The sequence below is a fragment of the Carya illinoinensis genome, chromosome 2 (assembly GCF_018687715.1).
Source record: "Carya illinoinensis cultivar Pawnee chromosome 2, C.illinoinensisPawnee_v1, whole genome shotgun sequence".
In the NCBI taxonomy this organism is placed as follows: domain Eukaryota; kingdom Viridiplantae; phylum Streptophyta; class Magnoliopsida; order Fagales; family Juglandaceae; genus Carya; species Carya illinoinensis.
Genome location: NC_056753.1, coordinates 18,248,212 through 18,267,512, shown reverse-complemented (window position 1 = coordinate 18,267,512; position 19,301 = coordinate 18,248,212). Strand labels below are relative to the sequence as shown.

Genomic DNA, 19,301 nt, shown 5'->3' with positions numbered 1-19,301 from the left:
ATCAACGACGAGTAAGTCTATTTTTATCAACGAGGAATAGAAAATTCTAATTTAGTTGTATTACGAACAACTTTAGCCATGGATTTGTAAAACGTAACAGTCCATCTTCAAGAGCTTACTGGCAGTATTGGCAATCATGAGCTGAGACCTATTTTTATATATTTAGAAACTTCTAATATTTTTATTTTTACTTTTACTTTTATTTTTATAAGTTAAGAAAAAGAGTTAAAAGCATACATGGGCTGTCCAACCCATAAAAAGAAGCAAGGTGAGGCCCAGCCCATATTTCCCAGAAGCATAGCAATCAGTGAAACCCTAGACGCAGGCTCAGCAGCAGCAGCTGCAGCTATATATAAATCTTCCAACCGTCTTCAACCTAGGGTTTTCAGCTGCGACGCCCGTATCCTTTTTTAACCTCAGAGAGACAGCGAGAGGGAGAGTAAGCAAAAATGCCGGCAGGTCACGGTCTTCGTTCCCGGACCCGAGATTTGTTCGCTAGACCCTTCAGGAAGAAGGGTTACATACCCCTCACGACCTACCTCAGGACCTACAAGATCGGTGACTACGTCGACATTAAAGTGAACGGCGCGGTCCATAAGGGTATGCCCCACAAGTTCTACCACGGCCGCACCGGTAGAGTCTGGAACGTTACAAAGCGGGCCATCGGCGTCGAGATCAACAAGCAGGTACTTCCATTCATAATTCTTATTAGCTTCTGGGTCTTGTGGAAATGGTGGAAATGGTTTTTATTTTTTGGGTTAGCAGCAATTGGCTGGTTTTGAGTTTTTCATGTTTTAGGGAGATGCCGTGGAAGGATTGCTTTTAGATTAACTCTGTTCTTTTCTCTCTAGGTTTTCTATTTTTGGTTTTTTATTTACACTTTCTTGCTTGATGGTTTGCTTACTTTCTTTGCTCTTTTGGATCTCTGATCTTCCGTTTGAGGCATTTTATGTTTGAATGTTATGGTTATTATTTTTCATGCTTTGGGTTGTATACTTGATATGCTTGACGATTTGTGTCTGTTAGTTTTTCGTGTAATTGGTGCGGTTGGTCTAAAATCTTTTCTATTAATGACTGAATATGTACGTTCACAAACCTAGTATTGAGTGCATAATGTGGCTCGTTGAAGCCATTCCTTTTTTGACGCACAACGCAATACGCCAGGGATGGAGTTAATTATTTGCTATCGATGAAAAGCGCTATATTGGGAGCTATGCGCCATTTTCTTGTCTCCATATATTTTGATTAATTGTTATTGTAATTCATCTAATGGAGATTGATAGGGAGAGATTTTTTAACGTTTGGTTGTGTTGCTTGGCTTGTCACCGGTGGCTACCATTTGGATGTTGCATGCACAAAAACATAATATCTTTTGCCCCGTTTCGGGCCTTATAATTTTGGATGGATCTGGCTACCATTTGGATGTTACAATTGTATAACTGTTGTCAACAATGATTTTAAATGGAGCAGTAGATCCTTGTTTATTGATGGCCTTCAGTGACTTTGTTAGACGTTTCAAAATTTGTTGTTTTTGAGTAGTGTGGAACACATGTCTTGTGTAAATAGAGGATCGTCCATCTAATTGTGATGCATGTATGTGAATGCAGGTGGGTAACAGAATAATCAGAAAGAGAATCCATGTTCGTGTGGAGCACGTGCTGCCTTCAAGGTGCACAGAGGACTTCCGTCTCAGGAAGCTCAAGAATGATCAACTGAAGTCTGAGGCAAAGTCAAGAGGTGAGGTCATCAGCACAAAGAGGCAGCCAGAGGGCCCTAAACCAGGTTTCATGGTTGAGGAGGGTGCAACATTGGAAACTGTGACTCCCATTCCTTACGATGTTGTTAATGATCTTAAGGGTGGTTATTAGGTCTTTGCTATTGCTACTTAGGGCTTATCTTATCAAAATGTGTCCTTTGTTAGTTTCTTCATTTTGGAAATGGTATTATTTCTGGATCAGAAGTGTTTTGTTTTTATAATATATGGATATTTCTGTATGGAATATTACAGTTTTGGTTGAATGTTGCAATTTTATTCAAGGTCTTTTTATTTATCTATATAGAAGAAATCTACTTCCAGCTATATGGCTTGAGCTATTCTGTTGTTCTGGTTAGTCCTGACGTAAATTTGCACCATTTCTAATCAGGAGAAATGTAAAATGTGAAATATAGGGTAAAAAATAAGTATTTGCTGCCCTCGTGCTTTATGGAGGTGTAGATGAACAAGTTCTCATTTGGTTTCCAAGTGCTTAAAGTTTCTAGAATTCCTTTGTTATAATCACTGTAGAGTGGAGGTAATTAGTGTCTTTTTATGAGTTGTTTTATGTGGTGTAGAAAGTGTTTGGGTTATAAATTATAGTTTTTGATCTATGAAAGGGTTGGCCTACGGATGAGTAAGGAGAAGCCCCAGAAGGTGGTGGGAAAGGAGGAGAGGAGAGGGATGGAGGACCTCCTTCCTCTCTGGTTTTCTTTGGAGGGAAAGGTGTAAAAGAAGAAAGAAGTGCAAGATGACCTTTAAAGAGGTTTGAATCTTAGCATAACATTTACATTCACTCAGCCAGATCGATACTGGTCCGCAAAAGAAAGACTCCAAATGTAGTTAGTTATTGGGAAACAATTTTGAATGCTTGCGAGAAATATCTTATTTTAATAATATGTGCTCCACGTGTAGGACTGTTCATCTGGGTTGGGGTTTTTTACGGCCCAGGTTGGAACCTGGATAACGGGATTCCGGTTATGGGTTTCGGTCCAGATTAAATCTGGGCTGGTACCTGCATCATCATAATTCAGATCTATGCAGTCGGTACAATTTTGACATCCGGGTTGTATAAAAATAAACCCTTGGGCCCCCGACTCTTCAATACTCCCCTTTCTTTGTGTAGACTCTCTCTCTAGGAATTTCAGGCAGCAAAGAAACCCCTGACCCATCATCGTGGACCAGGCGGAAAGAGAACTTGGATCCTACATGGCCACTGATGCTTGACTAGAAAGTACATAATGGCTGAAGCAGAAGCGCTTACTTCGGTTGAGCCGCATTATCTAATCTCCATAGGCATTTGGAAAAAGTTAGATTGGAGAACTATCGAAAAAGTTGGATTGGAACGATATTGTGATGATGTAAAGAGATCATGAAGGTCCTTCATTCATGACATATAACTAAGCTATTTCTTTTTATTTTTTATTTTTAATTTTTTCATCAAGAAGGGGTGGGGATCCCCTACAAGTGCCCCAAAGCAGTAGATACAATGCAAGTAATAAAAATAAATTAGGAAGTGATCGATGTGGCTGGTCCCATAATTGGTCGTCGTGATGGCAATAGTTGAAACAATCCAATCAATGGATTCCTTTGAATCATCTTTCGTGAGAAGTTCCCACAGTAAGTTGGTAAGTTCCCACAGTGGTTGAGGACTTCACTCCCACATCCTATGCGCTCTTGAAGAGGGTAGGTTGGTAAAAATTGCTCCAGACAAAAGAAAGATCATATGCGTTCTGTTAAAGTGATGGGGAAGGTAAACACCTCGAAAGTTTTGGAATCTTGAGCTTTTGAACACCCACACAAAACAACATATTTAAAAAAAAAAAAAAAAAAAATCAAAATCTGATGCACTGGAGTTTGGACAAATTCGGAGCAGACGGCTGGTTTTGGTAGTTTTGGTTGTCCTCCTGCAGCGGCACGGACTGCCAGCACGTGGCAGTGGGTGGTTGATTAGCGACACAGTAGAGTGACAACCCTCACTTGTAGTGAAAGAATATTGTAGAGACAAATTATCTTACCTGAGAATTTAAAAAATATTATCAAGAGTAATAAAAAACTCAAATGCCAAAAAAATTCTTAGAGAACCAAAGAAACGATACATAAAAGAAATTTATAAGCGTAAATAAAGAAATTTCCAACAATTTGTTTGCAACAATCCTCTAAGCATCCCACTTCCAATTTCTGCTCTAGTGAATAACCAACAATTATTATTAGCGCTTTGCTTGGCAAGTAAAGTTCACAGAATTCTCATCTCATCTCACTTTCTAAACGATCTCTAAGGCTAAAGTGTGCAAATGTGAGACTATTTTATATAAAACAAACGTAGAGTAAAGTTAGAGAGAGAGTTCAAATGTATATAATACTACTTTGCTCTTCTATTTTACCAACTCATTTTGACAGCTCAAATATTTCAGTTTTTCTTTTTAAATTTTTTTCTTTTAGTTATTGATTAAGGAAGTGATTATTAATGTATCGATATTTTCTTTTTATATTTTTTAAAAATATAAAAGTGTTACAAAAATATGAATAAGAAAAATGAAAAAAATTGAAAAGATGAATTTTGCCTATGGTGGCCTAGCAGCATTCATATAATTCAGCGACTTATCCAAGTGAAAACCATTATAACATCTGTTAAGGGGTCACAAGAAAAACGAGACAAACTATTCAAAAACTGAAAATTATATTTTTACGTGATTATGGAGGATATGCCCTCATACGACGAGTGACAACCATCATGATAAGTTGATAACATCTATTGATATGGTAAGATTTAATTTTCAAAAGAATTTAATTTTAAATCTTTTTCTAAATTAAATTCTCTTATGTCAATAGCCATACCTAGTGACCAAACTTTAGCATATGATTGAGCTTTGGCTAATTAATGCAGTAATGGGACTTACTTAAGTAAGTGTTGCATCCACCACCGTGATGCCATGAAATTGAGCTAATTTCATCCTGATGGGATTTTACCATCCACGTCGTCAATCAACGTTCAAGTGTTTTCATCTTTTCATTCTAGAAAAAGATTTATGCTAGCTGATTGATTAGGCTGAGTGGATGTTTGATTTCAATTAGTCTTTCCAACAACTACAGTACTGAGCCTTCATGACAGTGTTTTAAGTAGGAGTGGATTGCTGCAATATCTGGTTCTGGCCCGAATGTTTTTGGTTGAATTCACAATTACCAGTTAGTAAGCGACCAACAAACTAACTCAACCATGGCCAAGAACCACCTGGACATCCCATCTCATATCATCCAAAATCAGAGGTCCTAGTTCTACGTTCGAGGTCTGGACTGAGAAGCTAGCGAAGCGACTTGCTATATAGTGCATTTCAAACCTAGCGTGATGTGTGCAAACCATATACAGTGGAAAGAACTGATTAGATTCATATTGATCCGTCCAAGGAAATATTGATGCTTCTTCACCCAGAGAGCATAGGCTGGGTTCGAAATTTCCTTTATGATCATCAATAAATGGTTGGAGGACATGGTTCAGACCCATCCATGATCCCCATCAAGTCATGACTTCTCAACACTGGAACCAATTGAGAAGTCTATTGAAAGTAGTTACTGCCAACTAACTTTACTCCAACGAAGTAAAGTTGGGTAGCGTACGTAACAGAGGAAACAAAGTTGGAAGATGTTGGAGTTAATATTAAACCAAGAATTATCTTTTATTTTATTTTTTTTGAGCAAAAAACTAAGAATTATCTTGAATTGATTTCATAATTATTAAATCAACCATGCTTCATCTCAAATTCATGCATTTGGAATATCTTTAATTTTTATGAGCCATTTCATTGGGTTTTGGTCCATTGTAAGCATTGTTTGAAGCTTCAGACTCATTTTTGACCTTTGATTTTGGTCCTATAGGTGATCACCAGGGCCATATGTAGCCCATTGTCAGCTTAATCTCTTGGCTAATTGTTAGCTCTTTGTAGGATTTGATCCATGATTAACTCATTGTTGGCTACAACTCTAGGTTTAATATTCCAACTGCCAGTCATTTTATCACTAATGTCGTTCTCATAAGTTCATGGACAATTACTTTTATGTCCTTCTTTCACTGAGTGAATGGTAAGGTTTTCTCTCTAAGTTTCTCTGTAAACTTAGAGTTTTCTCTTCCCAGACCTGGTCTGTGGAGGTTCGAGGGATGGAGGGTGAGTTGTCGTCCCTGTGTGAAGGTTTGAATCTAACGGAGGAGGAACAAAAGGAGGTGGTGGTCAGTGAGGAGGAGGTTCTGTCCTCTGTTGACAAGAGTAGACATTGTATGATGGTTAGTGTGATCTCGGACAGGGAAGTCAATAGAGGTGCTTTCAGGAGTACCATGGTTCGAGTATGGCAAGTGGAAGGCAAGGCTGTTATCAATGAGGTGGGATGGAACAAGTATTTACTTGAGGTTAAGAATGATGAAGACAAGAGGAGGATTTTGAAGGGTCGTCCATGGTCTTTTGACAAGAGTTTACTCTGCATGGTAGACTGTGAAGGCTATGAGTCAATAAAGCAGATGAAGTTTCAATACGAACCACTCTGGATTCAGTGTCATGATCTTCCGTTTGCTGGTATGAATTATAGTACTGGTTTTAGCATTGGTTCATCGTTGGGAGAGGTTCTTTGTGTGGACACTGGGAGCAGTGGGGTCTGTTGGGGTAAGTTTTTACGTATAAAAGTAATGTTGGACATTACTAAACCTCTTGCGAGGGGAAGGTTTCTCACTATTGGTGAATCAAAGTTCTGGATACCACTCAAGTATGAAAGACTCCCTAATTTCTGTTATCACTGTGGGAAGTTTAGACATTCCTCTGGTGGCTGTGATAAGATGAGGAGTGGTAAAGCATCCAGTGTTGGCTTTGACCAACAGTATGGGGCCTGGCTGAGGGCAAGCAGTAAGAGTTTGTCTCCTTCCACCCTGCAAACGAATAAGGAACAGTCTGCTGGTAGTTCATCGGAGAAGGGTCATCGTGATGATCCCGATGACTCTCAGGACCAATCTTCCCAGTTTGGAAAGGCTCCTCAAGAAGCTGACATCACGGAAGTTGTAAAAGGAAAGCTAGATAAGAGGGAAGGGGAGACATTTAAGGCTGATAATTTTGGAAAGGAAGATATGGGATCCTTGTTAAGGAAGGTTGACTCCCAGAAGTTGGCGGCTAAAAGGGGTACTAATATAGAAGCTTGTGATGTGTTAAACATAACACCTAGGCAAGGAATATTCCCTGAGATTTCTGCTACTGATGACAGCTTGACAGTAAATAGATCTCAGTGCACAGTGCAGCACCAGGGTGGCCCACTCAAGGATAAAGTGCATGTTAGTTCTAGCAAACAAGGGGTGTCACTCCAGCAAACATGGAAAAAAAGGGCACGTGCTGGCCCAACTAATTTAGGGGTCCAACCCCTTGTGGAAGTCTTGAATGGGGACTCAAGTCAGACCCATAAAAGAAAGCCAACCTTTTATCACGAGGAAGTGGGGGTTAAGAGGAGAAAGCAGGCTAATGAGATTGTTATGGAGGAAGCAAATGAACTGGTAGAGGCTGCTTTGCAGCCCTGCCATTTACCATGAAGCTATTAAGTTGGAACTGCCGAGGGCTTGGGAACCCTCGGACAGTTCGAGAACTTCACCAATTGGTGAAGGAGAAGAGCCCACAGGTTGTATTTCTCTCTGAGACTAAATGCAACCGTGAAAGAGTTGAGATGGTGAGGAATAGGCTGGGTTTTGTCAACAGTTTTGTAGTGAATAGCTTGGGAAGGAGTGGGGGTCTTGCTATGATTTGGGATGAGAAACTTAATGCCTCTTTGTTTTCATATTCGAGGCATCACATTTCATTGATGATTAAAAGTGAGGAGGAAGGAAGAGAGTGGCACTTAACAGGTTTCTATGGAGACCCAGTTCTGGAGAGAAGAAAGAATTGTTGGGACCTTTTGTGTCTTCTGAGGCCTGATAGAACATGCCCATGGCTGTGTATGGGTGATTTTAATGAACTTGTGTCAAATGAGGAGAAGATGGGTGGGGCAGAAATACCTTTTCTCCAAATGGAAAGTTTTAGAGAGGCTTTGGATGAATGTGAACTAGGAGATTTGGGTTATGTTGGCTCACGTTTCACTTGGTGTAATAAAAGAGAGGGGAGGGATTTTATTAAGGAAAGACTTGACAGGGTCTTGGGAAATCCTGCTTGGCAAAGCTTGTTTGACTCTACCATTGTTAATGTACTCCCAGTGGAAAATTCAGACCATACCCCTTTGTTGGTTTCCTGCTTTAACCAACAAGATGAATTTTATGCTCACAAGAGACTCTTTAGATATGAGGCTTTCTGGTCTAAAAAATAGGAGAGTAAGGATATAATTCAGAGGGCCTGGGCAGTTGTTAGTGGAGGGCAAAACAGGCTGCAAAATGTTCAGAAGGCACTGAAGAATTGCATGCAGCAGCTACAAGCATGGGCAAAAAGCTCTAGAGGTAATCACCAATATTTGGTTCGCCAAAAGAGAGATATGATCCAGAACTTGCAAGATCTTAATGTTGGTGATCTAAATGTGCCAATTAAGGAACTTCAGAAGGAAGTGGATGAATTGTTACAAGAAGAGGAGCTGAAATGGAAACAAAGGGCTAAGCAACAGTGGTTAAAAGGGGGAGACAGGAACTCTAGCTTCTTTCATAAGTGTGCCTCTCATAGAAGGAAGGTTAATCGAAAAAACAGAATCAGAGATGAAAGGGGGATATGCGCTACTACTCAAGTGACAGTAGGTCAGGTTTTCCAAGCTTATTATCAGGGTCTGTTCTCTTCTTCATTTCAAATTGGCAGTGAGGAAACAGTGCAGGTTGTGGACAGAGTTATCACTGCAGAAATGAATAGACAGCTGATGAGGAGATGTTCATTGGAGGAAGTAAGATTAGCAGTCTTTGATATGAATCCATATGGCTCTCCTGGGCCTAATGGTTTCTTTGCAGGTTTCTATCAGGATAATTGGCTTGAAGTTGGTGTGGAGGTAACAGCTGCAGTTCAGGAAGTCCTTAACAAGAAAAGTGGCTTGGCAGAAATTAATGACACTTATATTGCCCTGATTCCCAAGAAGAAGAATCCATCCTTAGTCACTGAGTACAGACCTATAAGTTTATGTAATGTCCTCTATAAGGTAGTATCAAAGGTTCTGGCTAACAGACTAAAACAGTTCCTGCCCTCTATTGTTTCCCCATCTCAAAGTGCTTTTGTACCCGGGAGACTAATTTCTGATAACATCATTGTGGCCTATGAAGCTATGCATTCTATGAAAAATAGGATGAGGGGCAAGAAGGAGGGATATATGGCCTTAAAGCTTGATATGAGTAAGGCCTATGACAGAATTGAGTGGGCTTTTTTGAAAGCTGTTTTACTAAAAATGGGATTCAGTGAGGACTGGACAGCCTTGGTCATGCAGTGTGTTAGCACTGTTAGTTATTCCATTTTGCTTAATGGAAGACCTCAACCGAGTTTTAATCCTATGAGGGGTCTAAGACAAGGGGACCCTTTATCCCCGTACCTTTTCATTCTTGTTTCTGAGGTACTTGGGAAGTTGCTAGACCAAGCTGAGCTGAAGGGTCTTATCACAGGATTTCCTTTTGCTAGAGGTAGTTTATTAGTTAATCACCTCTTTTTTGCAGATGATAGCTTGCTATTTTGCAAAGCTAATGCACTGGAATGGAGTAGGCTCTATGGTATTCTCAAAGCTTATGAAGATGCTTCTGGCCAGAGGCTTAATATGGACAAAACAACTATCTTCTTTAGTTGCAACACGAGGAGTGAAGCAAAGGAGGCTATCTTGGTAGCTGCAGGTCTGGTGGAGGCAAAGTCTTTTGAGAAATATCTAGGCCTCCCAGCTTATGTGGGAAAACAGAAAATGAATGCCTTTAAACCTATCTTGGATAGTATAAGGGCCAAAATGCAAAGCTGGACAGTGAGGTTCTTATCTCAGGCTGGCAAGGAGGTTTTGTTGAAATCTGTTGTGCAAGCTATTCCAACCTACTGTATGAGTATATTTAAACTTCCCAAAACAATCTTGACTGCTATTAATTCCTTAATGCAGAAATTCTGGTGGGGGATGAAAGGGGACAGATCAAAAGTAAAATGGATTCCATGGAAGACTCTAGGAATATCTAAAGATGATGGAGGACTAGGCTACAGGGACTTTGAGAAGTTCAATGTTGCTCTCCTAGCAAAACAAGGGTGGAGGCTCATGACACATCCAGACTCTTTAGCTTCTCGAGTTTTGAAGGCAAAATACTTCCATAGAACTGAGTTTATGAAGGCAAAGGTGGGTAGTAATCCTTCTTATTTATGGAGGAGCTTCCTTGCAGGTAGAGAGGTTTTAAGGGAAGGACTTTTCTGGTGCATTGGTAATGGGGACTCTGTTAGATTATGGCATGACAGATGGATTCCAAGACCTACTTCATATAAAGTTCAATCTTTAAGGAAGGTCCTGGATGACAACTCTAAAGTTAGTTGTCTAATTGACCAGCAAGGAGGAGGTTGGAAATGGTCTCTATTGCAGGAAGTGTTTGATCCAGAGGAGGCTGCAATCATAAGTCGAATTCCCCTGAGCATTACTAATGCAAATGATGTTTTGACTTGGTGATGCACTAATGATGGAAAATTTTCTGTTAGAAGTGCCTATCATTTATTAGGTACGATGGATACAACCGATCAGGGTCAGTCCTCATATGCAATTCAAAAGAACAAAACTTGGTCCTTGATCTGGAAGTTGGGAGTCACTAATGCCAATAAGATGCTTATTTGGAGGGCCTGTCATGAGTCTTTGGCTACAAAACTCAATCTTTTTAAGAAAAGAATAGTGGACTCTCCTCTATGTCCTATTTGTCATCAAGAGCCAGAGTCTGTGATGCATGCTTTGTGGTCATGTAATTCAGTTCAAGATGTCTGGGGAGTGAGTCTCAGGAAATTGCAGAAAGGAGTAGTAATGGAAAACAGTTTTAAGGAGCTGTGGACTCTCTTAATTGCAGATCTAGATAGTGAGGAGCTTGAAGAGTTTGCTGCAACAGTTTACCAGATTTGGAAGAGGCGAAATAGCTTAGTTTTTGACAACAGGTTTTGGGATCCAGGGAAGGTAGTTGAGGCAGCCAGGTCTGCTGTGTCTGAATTCAAGGAAGCTAACACAACCATTGAAGGTGTTCAGGCAGAAATTAGACACAGTATACCTATATGGAGTCCTCCACCACTAAATACTTTCAAAGCCAACTGGGATGCGGCTGTTGATAGAAGAAAAAGCAAGATAGGTGCAGGGGTTGTGATCAGGGATTGGGAGGGCAGGACAGTGGCTTCACTGAGTTCACCAAAAAATTTTTTTCCTGATGCTTATCTAGCAGAATCTTATGGAGTACTGAAGGCTGTTATTCTGTGTAAACAACTGGGCATTAAACAGGTTATATTCGAGGGTGATGCACAACAGGTGGTTAAGGATCTTAACTACCAAAATCAAAAAGGAAACTCAGCAGGAATGATCTTATCAGATGTTAAAGCCTTATTGCATCATTTTGACAGTTGGTCAGTTGTTTATGTACCGCGTGCTTGTAATAATTTGGCTCATGTCTTAGCCAAGGATGCTATTAAACTCTCTGAGGAGAGCATTATTTTGGGGGACATTCCCTCATGTATTCATCCATTGGATTATTTGAGTTGAATAAAGTTTGATACGTTCTATTCAAAAAAAAGTTCATGGACAATTAGTTGAGGGATGTTTGAAGGAATCTCAAATTAAGAATTATATTGATTTGATTTCATATCATAAATATCAAATCAATTGATTTGATTTTCGTAATTATCAAATAAAATAAAATAAGAGATTTGATTTTCAAATATATTTAACTTATCTTATTTCCATGTAATTTTCCTATAAATAGAATTAATGATTTGTATTCAATCACAATTAAAAATAGCAAAGATGTAGATCTCAAAGTCTTTTTCCTTCGTTTTCTCTTCTTCACCTCATTTTCTATTATATTTTATTTTATGTTTATCATGGTATTAGAGCCCTAGGCTAATGCCAACTTGATCATATAGACTATTTTTTTTTTTTAAATTCTTTTACTAGCTTTACCTCTAACAAAATTTTCTTTGCCATTCAATTATGTCTTGTCTACTTCATATATTTGGAGTATCTTTATTAGTTGTGAGCCTTTATTACTAGGTTTTAGTATGTTGTGAGTATGTTTGAAGCCCTAGATTCATTTTTGCCTTTTTTTTTTTTTTTAAAGAAAAACATCTTCATTCAATCAAAACCTTACAAATATTTCTCAGATGAGATGAGTTGTGAAATATGAGCTGGGAAGGATTCCCACCATAAACAGAGTCCATCTACATGCCAAGCATATCTAGCTAGCCTATAAGCAGCTTCATTCCCTAGATGTCCAATGTGCTGAATTTTGCAACTTTTAAGGGCCTTCATCAGCTCCTTTATCTTGGTAACGAGATTCCACTGTAGGGACATGGATTCCCCTTCAGCTTTAAGTTCATCTACGATAAGCAGAGAACCACTTTCCATGATAAGTTCTTGTATACCTTGGTGGACACACAATTACAAGCCTCCGAACATAGCCAATAATTCTATTTCTGTATGATCATTATCTTCATTTTCCTTTTTGCTTGTGAACATAATAATATCCCCTTTGTAGTCTCTTAAAATTACGCCCACTCTTGCTCTATGCTGGTCGTAAAAAATAGCTCTATCAACATTGAATTTCAAAGTACCCTGTAAAGGATGGACTCAGCAGCACTGTTGTTTGTTCCCTGGTTTTTCATCCCAATGGCTTCCTTACGAGTTTCATCAATGATAAAGCATAGCCCACAACTTGCTCCGTTGATTGGGTTTTATTCTCATAAATTCTCTAGTTTCTTCTATACCACAATCCCCAAGAAATCAAAAAGAATTTTTCCAGGTCCTCTATACTGCCCTTATCTCTAACTCGCCTGGCCATTTCACCAAAATCATTGTGATTGTTGGAGAGTTTCACGAAAGTGATGTACTTAGCCCATGTCGCCTTCATATATAGTTGAGTAGCGAAGAAGTGCATGAACGAGGTCCTCATTTTCCTTTCCACAAAAAACACAGAAGTCCTCACTTATTAGAATGTGTTCTTCTTCCTCAAATTGTGCTTTGTAGGAAAACCATTAGCGAGCTTAATGTTTAGTTTAAATTTGTGTTTAGAGAGGCTAATATGGTAGTTGATTTTTGAGCTAAATTTGGTGCTAATAGTGGGACTTGATTTTTTGGGAAAGATGTTGGTACGGGAAGACTTAGAGGTCTTTTACCTTTGGATAGTTGGGATTTCCCCTACATTAGACGGTAGTTTTTTGTGGGGTTGGGTCTTATAATAATAAACAATACGTACGCCGTTGTTAGATATTCCATATGTTAGATGTTAGTGGCGTTGGATCTTGATTGTGACTTTTTTTATTGGTATGTCGTGCTGTTATTTTGTTATCATGGTATTCCTTCATCATATATAAGAGTTTTTTAATAAAATTGAGAGGGGGTTATTTATGGACACGTGATTTTTATCTCTTTTTTAAAAAAAAAAAGAAAAAAAGAAAAAAAGAAGCTCTTTAGAAAAACACTTTAACTTTGTAGGTAATCATTAATAAATAAATAATGATACAATCTAGATGATATACATAATTATCTCCTATGCACTGAAATAGAATCAATGTTTATTCATAGATTGAGAGTGTGTTGCTAAATCAACGAGATTGCAAAAGATAGTATTGTACGTACTGGTTCCCTCCCATATTGGCGGTGGGTTATATTTGTAGGATCCTTAGTATTGATGATGGTTGCCATATTATGCAGAGATGCATGATTGACTAGGGCTGAGTGATTGGCAGGACATGTGGCTACTGGACGATCGTGCTCTGAGGTGCCTGAGACAGTAGATACACTAACAGACGGGAGGCGTGCAGAAGCGCCTAGACCACCAAAAATTTGACCCGTCTTTTGGAACTATGCTAGCTTAGGAAAGTTAACAACAGCAGTAGTTAAAGCTACATGCCTAGATCTATTGGATTCCATATGCTTCATCCCATGTGTTCATTTTTATCTCATCTCCACCCATTCTCTGTGGACCATCTGAGTTTGAGACATGATGAGACAGAAACCACAAAAGAAAAGAAAAGGAAAAAAAAAAAAAAAGGAAACTAAAAGTGAAAGGAGAGGAAAGAGGACGAGATCGATGATGATGAGTAAAAAAAGAACTAAGAACGCCATGAACAGTGGTGCTGTAATTAATTGAATAAAACATGTTTTTCAACTTTGTCGTTTGTAAAACAAGAGCCATACAAGTACATGAATTAAACATGCCGGAGGAAGAGTACTCTTTCTTTATAACCATAACTAGAAGCACTACCAAGCCAATCCCAATGTCCCAATGACATACTGGGACCTCAGAATGGTTTTGGCCAATTCTTTTGAATTTCGAAGCAGTAACTCACGTCCAAATAGCATTTTCCATCATCATCTAGGAACTGAGACAAAAAAGTAAAAGACAAGAAAAGAAACCGAGCTCATTAAATAAATGCAGAGTTGATCTCTATATTGTTTTTTGTTTAAAATTAAAATGAGCTTGTTTTCTTTTTTTATTAAGAGATGTCAGATTTCGAATCCAGATTTTTAGTTTGGAGAACCGGATCATATACCATCCGGCTCGCTCTGGACAAAATGAGCTTGTTTTCTGGGTCATCATTTACATACCTTGGTTCTTGCATGATACGAGCCTCTCGCAAGCATTCCCGAAGGGGTAATTTCGTTTTCCATTTCACATGCGTAAGGCTGTTTCTGAGGACTAAAAGTTCCCATCATCTTCTTTGAATTGTCCACTATCAAAAGAATTTCGATCAGGAGTAACAGATATGCGAAATGGGTATAAATGGTAGAAATGTCAATGAATTAAAGGGTGCTTATATTTATACCTCTGACACCGGCCTTCCAGACAACGTTGGCGTACTGGAGGCCAGAGACGATGTTGTTGGAGACGGTGAAGGTAAATTTGAGGCGGTACTGGCTTCCTTCCTTGAGGGTGAAGAGGCTTTTTTTAGTTTTGTTTTGTGATGGAATTGGCAAAATCACATCCGGTCGGCCCGGGCATATGATTGTCAGGCTTTGTATCTTCACATCTGGTTCTTTAGTCTCTGGTTTTTTCAACGACACAACGTAAATGCTGTGCATGTGTTGGTATTAAAAACGTAAGGATTAAGGGAGTTTAGTTTTTTTTCTTGTGCCAAGAAAATTCCATTTGAGCGCTATATAAAATGAGACTGAATCGCTCAATGGCATCAAGTGTTTCGTACATTTTGAAAAATTGAAGTTGTTTTTCTGTTTGAAGCAAAATATAATTAGGAGCAAACGAGTGACAGGATAACAAAAGTTGCGCGAGAGAGAGAGAGAGAGGGGGCAATGTACCTCCAACAGCGGACAGATCGACACTTCCAAGGAGTTGTTCCTTCCATTTCCTCAAACTCTCATCATCCTTCGCAAAACAAACATAAAATTAGTAAAACTGCACAGAAAAGTATTCAATGATTGGCTGGATTAATTTTTTTTTAATACACAACCAATCATATCATTGGATTAAGTTTTTTTTAATACACAACCAATCATATCACTGGAGTGCACAAAAGAGTCCGCAAAAATGACTGTACATAGAATTTTTCATATGGGGGTATATGTCAGATTAATAAAGTCTTGTTCAGTGGCGTAACAGATCAAATTTTTCTTGGGGGCCAACTTCTCTATCACACGAGAAGTTTATATAAAATAAAAAAAATATTACAAAATTATAAAGTAGATATAAAATTAAATCTTGATAATTTTTTAAATAATGTTAAAATAAAATTTTAAAAATACAATTTAATGTCTATTTTAGATTTTTGATAATAATATTATTATAAAATAATATTTATCCATTATTATTTTTATAAATATGAAATATTTAGAATTTTTTTCGCATAAATTATCAAGTGATCTTTTAGAATGCCATCTTTCGTTCTATTATTTAAGCTAGTTTATCAAATTTTATGTAAAATTTATCTATTTTAGTGTCACATTAAGTATAAAATACTACAACTGACACCTTAAATAAACTTTTCCTTACTCAATAAAGTTTAAATGATAAATCATCAATCTTAAATGATTTTTTTGGTATTTTCACTTTGGATTCTATATTAAGAAACTTAGTATTATATAATAAAAGACTTTGGGGTCAATGTTAATAATTTATTATTTTTTCTAATCTTAGTTTTAATTTAATTTTAATGTGGCCACATCCTTGAAAATAGATAATATATAGAAATTATACAAAATCTAGGTGTTGTAGGAAAAAAATTAGAGTGAGACATATCTATGTATATGGAAATTTTACAAAATTTTAGAAATCATATGAGAATAAGGAAATTATAATTCTTTTTTGGGGGACCAATTTGTATATACATAAAATTATGAATAAAATTTAGGGGATAATTTGAATTTTGAAAAACTTTTGGGGGGCCTCAAGCCATATGTAGATCCGCCATGGTGTTCAACCAAATGCAAAAGTAAAAGAGAGAGGCATTCAAATGCAAAAGAAAAATGAAAATCATAGTACCTTATCTTTCTCAAGCTGTTCCTTAAGAGAAACTTGGGGTCCAAGATCCAACTCCTTCTCAGATTTCATCTGGGCGTCATTCTCTTCCTCAAGTTCATCACCATCATTAATGTCATTATCTGCATGGCCATCATCACTGTGCGGGAGCTTTCCTGGTTCACCACCAACATTGTTGTTCTTGTTATTTTTGAGCTCTTCTTCCTCCATTTGACAATTGAAATTGTCGTCCTTGGGTGTCGAGATAGCTCCTACAGCGGCCGACATTATTGTCCTCAAAGAAAAGAAACTGCCCCAAACGAAAATGTGGAAGGATCGGAGAAGAAGAAGGAGAAGTAGAAGAAAGGAAGCTCTGTTGAAAGTTGGTTTGTGGCCATTACAACTCTGTGCCAAATTTAGATAGGTCCTTTACTAAACTTGGGTGTTTCTTTTTTTATCCGTGTGTTGAAGAAGAGCTAGAGGTTCGCTGCTTGGGATGGAAATAAGGGTTGACGTTGGATTTGTCAAAACCTGGAAAGAAACTCATGAAGGTGCATGGTTGGAGTAAGTTGGAGCAGGTGAGAGAAATATTAATATTCCCCAACTGTCAGGTGTTCCATTCCAGTTAATCTGATCTAATTACTTGATATTAATGCGTTAATCATATGGAACTCTCCAATTTATATAAGTGTATTCTTAATAAACTTAATACATGGTATACTATCGACGATTTGTATAGCTAGGCTAATCTGGATCTGGTTTGAGTTGCACCCATGCACGCATACGACCGTTAACCTGATCAATAACAAGTAAACCATTGATATTGATTGTTGCCTATATACAATATATATAAGAGAGATTACATCAAATGTAATAAATACATATATTCTATACAACTAAGTATGCGAGCTATATATGGCAACATATATTTTGTACAACTAAGAATGTAAGCTATATATGGCATGATCATCGGTTTTGTAATGGTAAAATGCTTGAATCATGATGGACTCTTCTGCTTGTTGTCTCTTCTACTCTCTTCTATGAGTAATCCACTATACTTAAATAATCATCTCACCTATGCTCCATAATCTTGATCTTTAGCTGAACTATATATTCCAAAATTATCTGAAAAAATATTGTGGAGATAAGGGGTGAATTATCAACAACTCAGTAAAACATATACTAATATGTCAATATGAGCATTTATAGATATCAGAATATAGAACAATTTTTTTTTTCATTTTCAGAGTGCGAAAGTAGAAATATGTTATAAAAAATCAGAGCGAAGTTTAAGACATATTCATATTCAAAAGTATTTTGGCATAACATATCTGATTCATCATCATCATCAATCAAAGCATTATATCAAATCAGAGGCCATGTTTAACCCCCATACGGATATCCAAGTACGTGCATATCAGAACTGAAACAGATTACCACTATTCTTTCCCTTGGTAGGGCCATATCACCTCACATAGAAACATATACCATGTACATCCCTCGTGATAGGGTCCCTTAACTGAACAAAGCAAAGATAGAATCAGATTTAGAACCAAATAGTTATGCCAAAGATTTTTTACATACTACATCTTATCAAAATAGAGTACTGACCATAAATCATATTATCTTCATATTCAAGAATATTTTTATTCAACGTTTTTTGGCATAGCATAACTGACTACCATCATACTAGAATATTATATCACATTAGAAGCCATGTTTAACCCCCCGTGCTAGGGTTGTGCAAACCCCGGTAGCTAACCAAGTAGAAATAGAATGTGAATCTTCTCCTTATTTATTCTCGAAGTCTCGAGTGTGCACACAAGAAAAATCACTAGAAAAATCACTTTATTTTCAAAGTTGGTGCACTAGAAACAGAATAGTTGGTACCAATCCAAATAGAAGCCACTATTAGCACCCGTGGTAGGTCAAACAGATCACCATCCACAAACCATATCCTGATTTAGAATGTCATGCTAAAAATTTTCAGAAATCACATCATATCATATCAGAGTACATAACATTTTCAGAACAGAATAGAATCAGATTACAAAAATATAATTTATGCACAAAATTCATATTCGCTCTATTTTGCATAGTTCGGAAACAAAATGCCAGAAAATAAGCCCATGTCTGCACCAGTCATGACAAAAATACTTTCTCCTTCATCAGAGTTTATGAATAATGTCGAACAAGTAACTGGGGTTGTTTTCATAATTCTTTTCATAATATATAATGCACATTTTCATAAATCAACCTCGGTTCATTTTATTTTTATGAAAGTCTAGCATAGGAACCCCGCTTACCTGAATTTCTTAGTTTTTTTTTAATTTCCTCACAATAGTGCCAAAATGAATAATCAATCATCACCTGTAGAAAATCATATACTTTAATAAATTTTCCAATTTAACATGTAACTTGTAATCGCACTTGAAATACTTAATTTAATTCCTCAACACCTAAGATTCTCTTAACTCTAAATTACTAAAATTTTCTAAATTCATCAAAATCCACTTAATAAATATTCCATCAGAAACCTCAGTATACTAACTTAACAATCAAATCCCAAATGCTCCTAAGTCCAAAGAAAAACCTGTAGCTCACGACAAACACCAACTACCTTCACAATATCAAGTCCAAGAATAATATCAAACACCTTGAGAAAATTCGATCCAACCCAATTTAATAACATATCGATTTTCCAGGTGTTGACCCTAAGGGCAAAATCATAAATTAAAAACCATGCAACCTAAAAATAAAAGCAGCTCAATGTAAAACATAACTCTTAAAAACTAAAGAGTTGAGCGGCAGCGGCACATACCCAAGAAAGAACAAAGAGACAATGGCATCATGTGAGGGCGTGACAATTGTTGGGTTGAGGTGATGGTACGGCGAAGATGCCGTCGATTAGAGTGGCTGGACGAGAGAGAGAGAGAGAGAGAGAGAGAGAGAGAGAGA

The 19,301-nt window shown here is 37.6% G+C and overlaps 3 protein-coding genes across 3 annotated transcripts; 2 read left to right on the top strand and 1 right to left on the bottom strand.

The window, feature by feature from the left end:
• The first annotated feature begins 359 nt into the window (after positions 1-359).
• On the top strand, positions 360-2,080 carry LOC122300225 (60S ribosomal protein L21-1-like). The gene is made up of 2 exons (XM_043110727.1): positions 360-686; positions 1,608-2,080. The coding sequence occupies exons 1-2, from the start codon at positions 450-452 to the stop codon at positions 1,866-1,868; spliced, it is 498 nt and encodes a 165-aa protein (XP_042966661.1). The 5' UTR covers positions 360-449; the 3' UTR covers positions 1,869-2,080.
• An 8,328-nt stretch (positions 2,081-10,408) lies between these two features.
• LOC122301758 lies at positions 10,409-11,416 on the top strand. The gene has a single exon (XM_043113141.1). It carries the CDS (start codon positions 10,409-10,411, stop codon positions 11,414-11,416), a length of 1,008 nt encoding a protein of 335 aa, XP_042969075.1.
• Positions 11,417-13,965: 2,549 nt separating this feature from the next.
• Positions 13,966-16,702, bottom strand: LOC122294557 (rho GDP-dissociation inhibitor 1-like). The gene is made up of 5 exons (XM_043103407.1): positions 16,368-16,702; positions 15,188-15,254; positions 14,698-14,916; positions 14,480-14,604; positions 13,966-14,253 (listed from the first exon to the last, which is right to left on the bottom strand). Exons 1-5 carry the CDS (start codon positions 16,629-16,631, stop codon positions 14,173-14,175), a joined length of 756 nt encoding a protein of 251 aa, XP_042959341.1. The 5' UTR covers positions 16,632-16,702; the 3' UTR covers positions 13,966-14,172.
• Between the last annotated feature and the right edge of the window lie 2,599 nt (positions 16,703-19,301).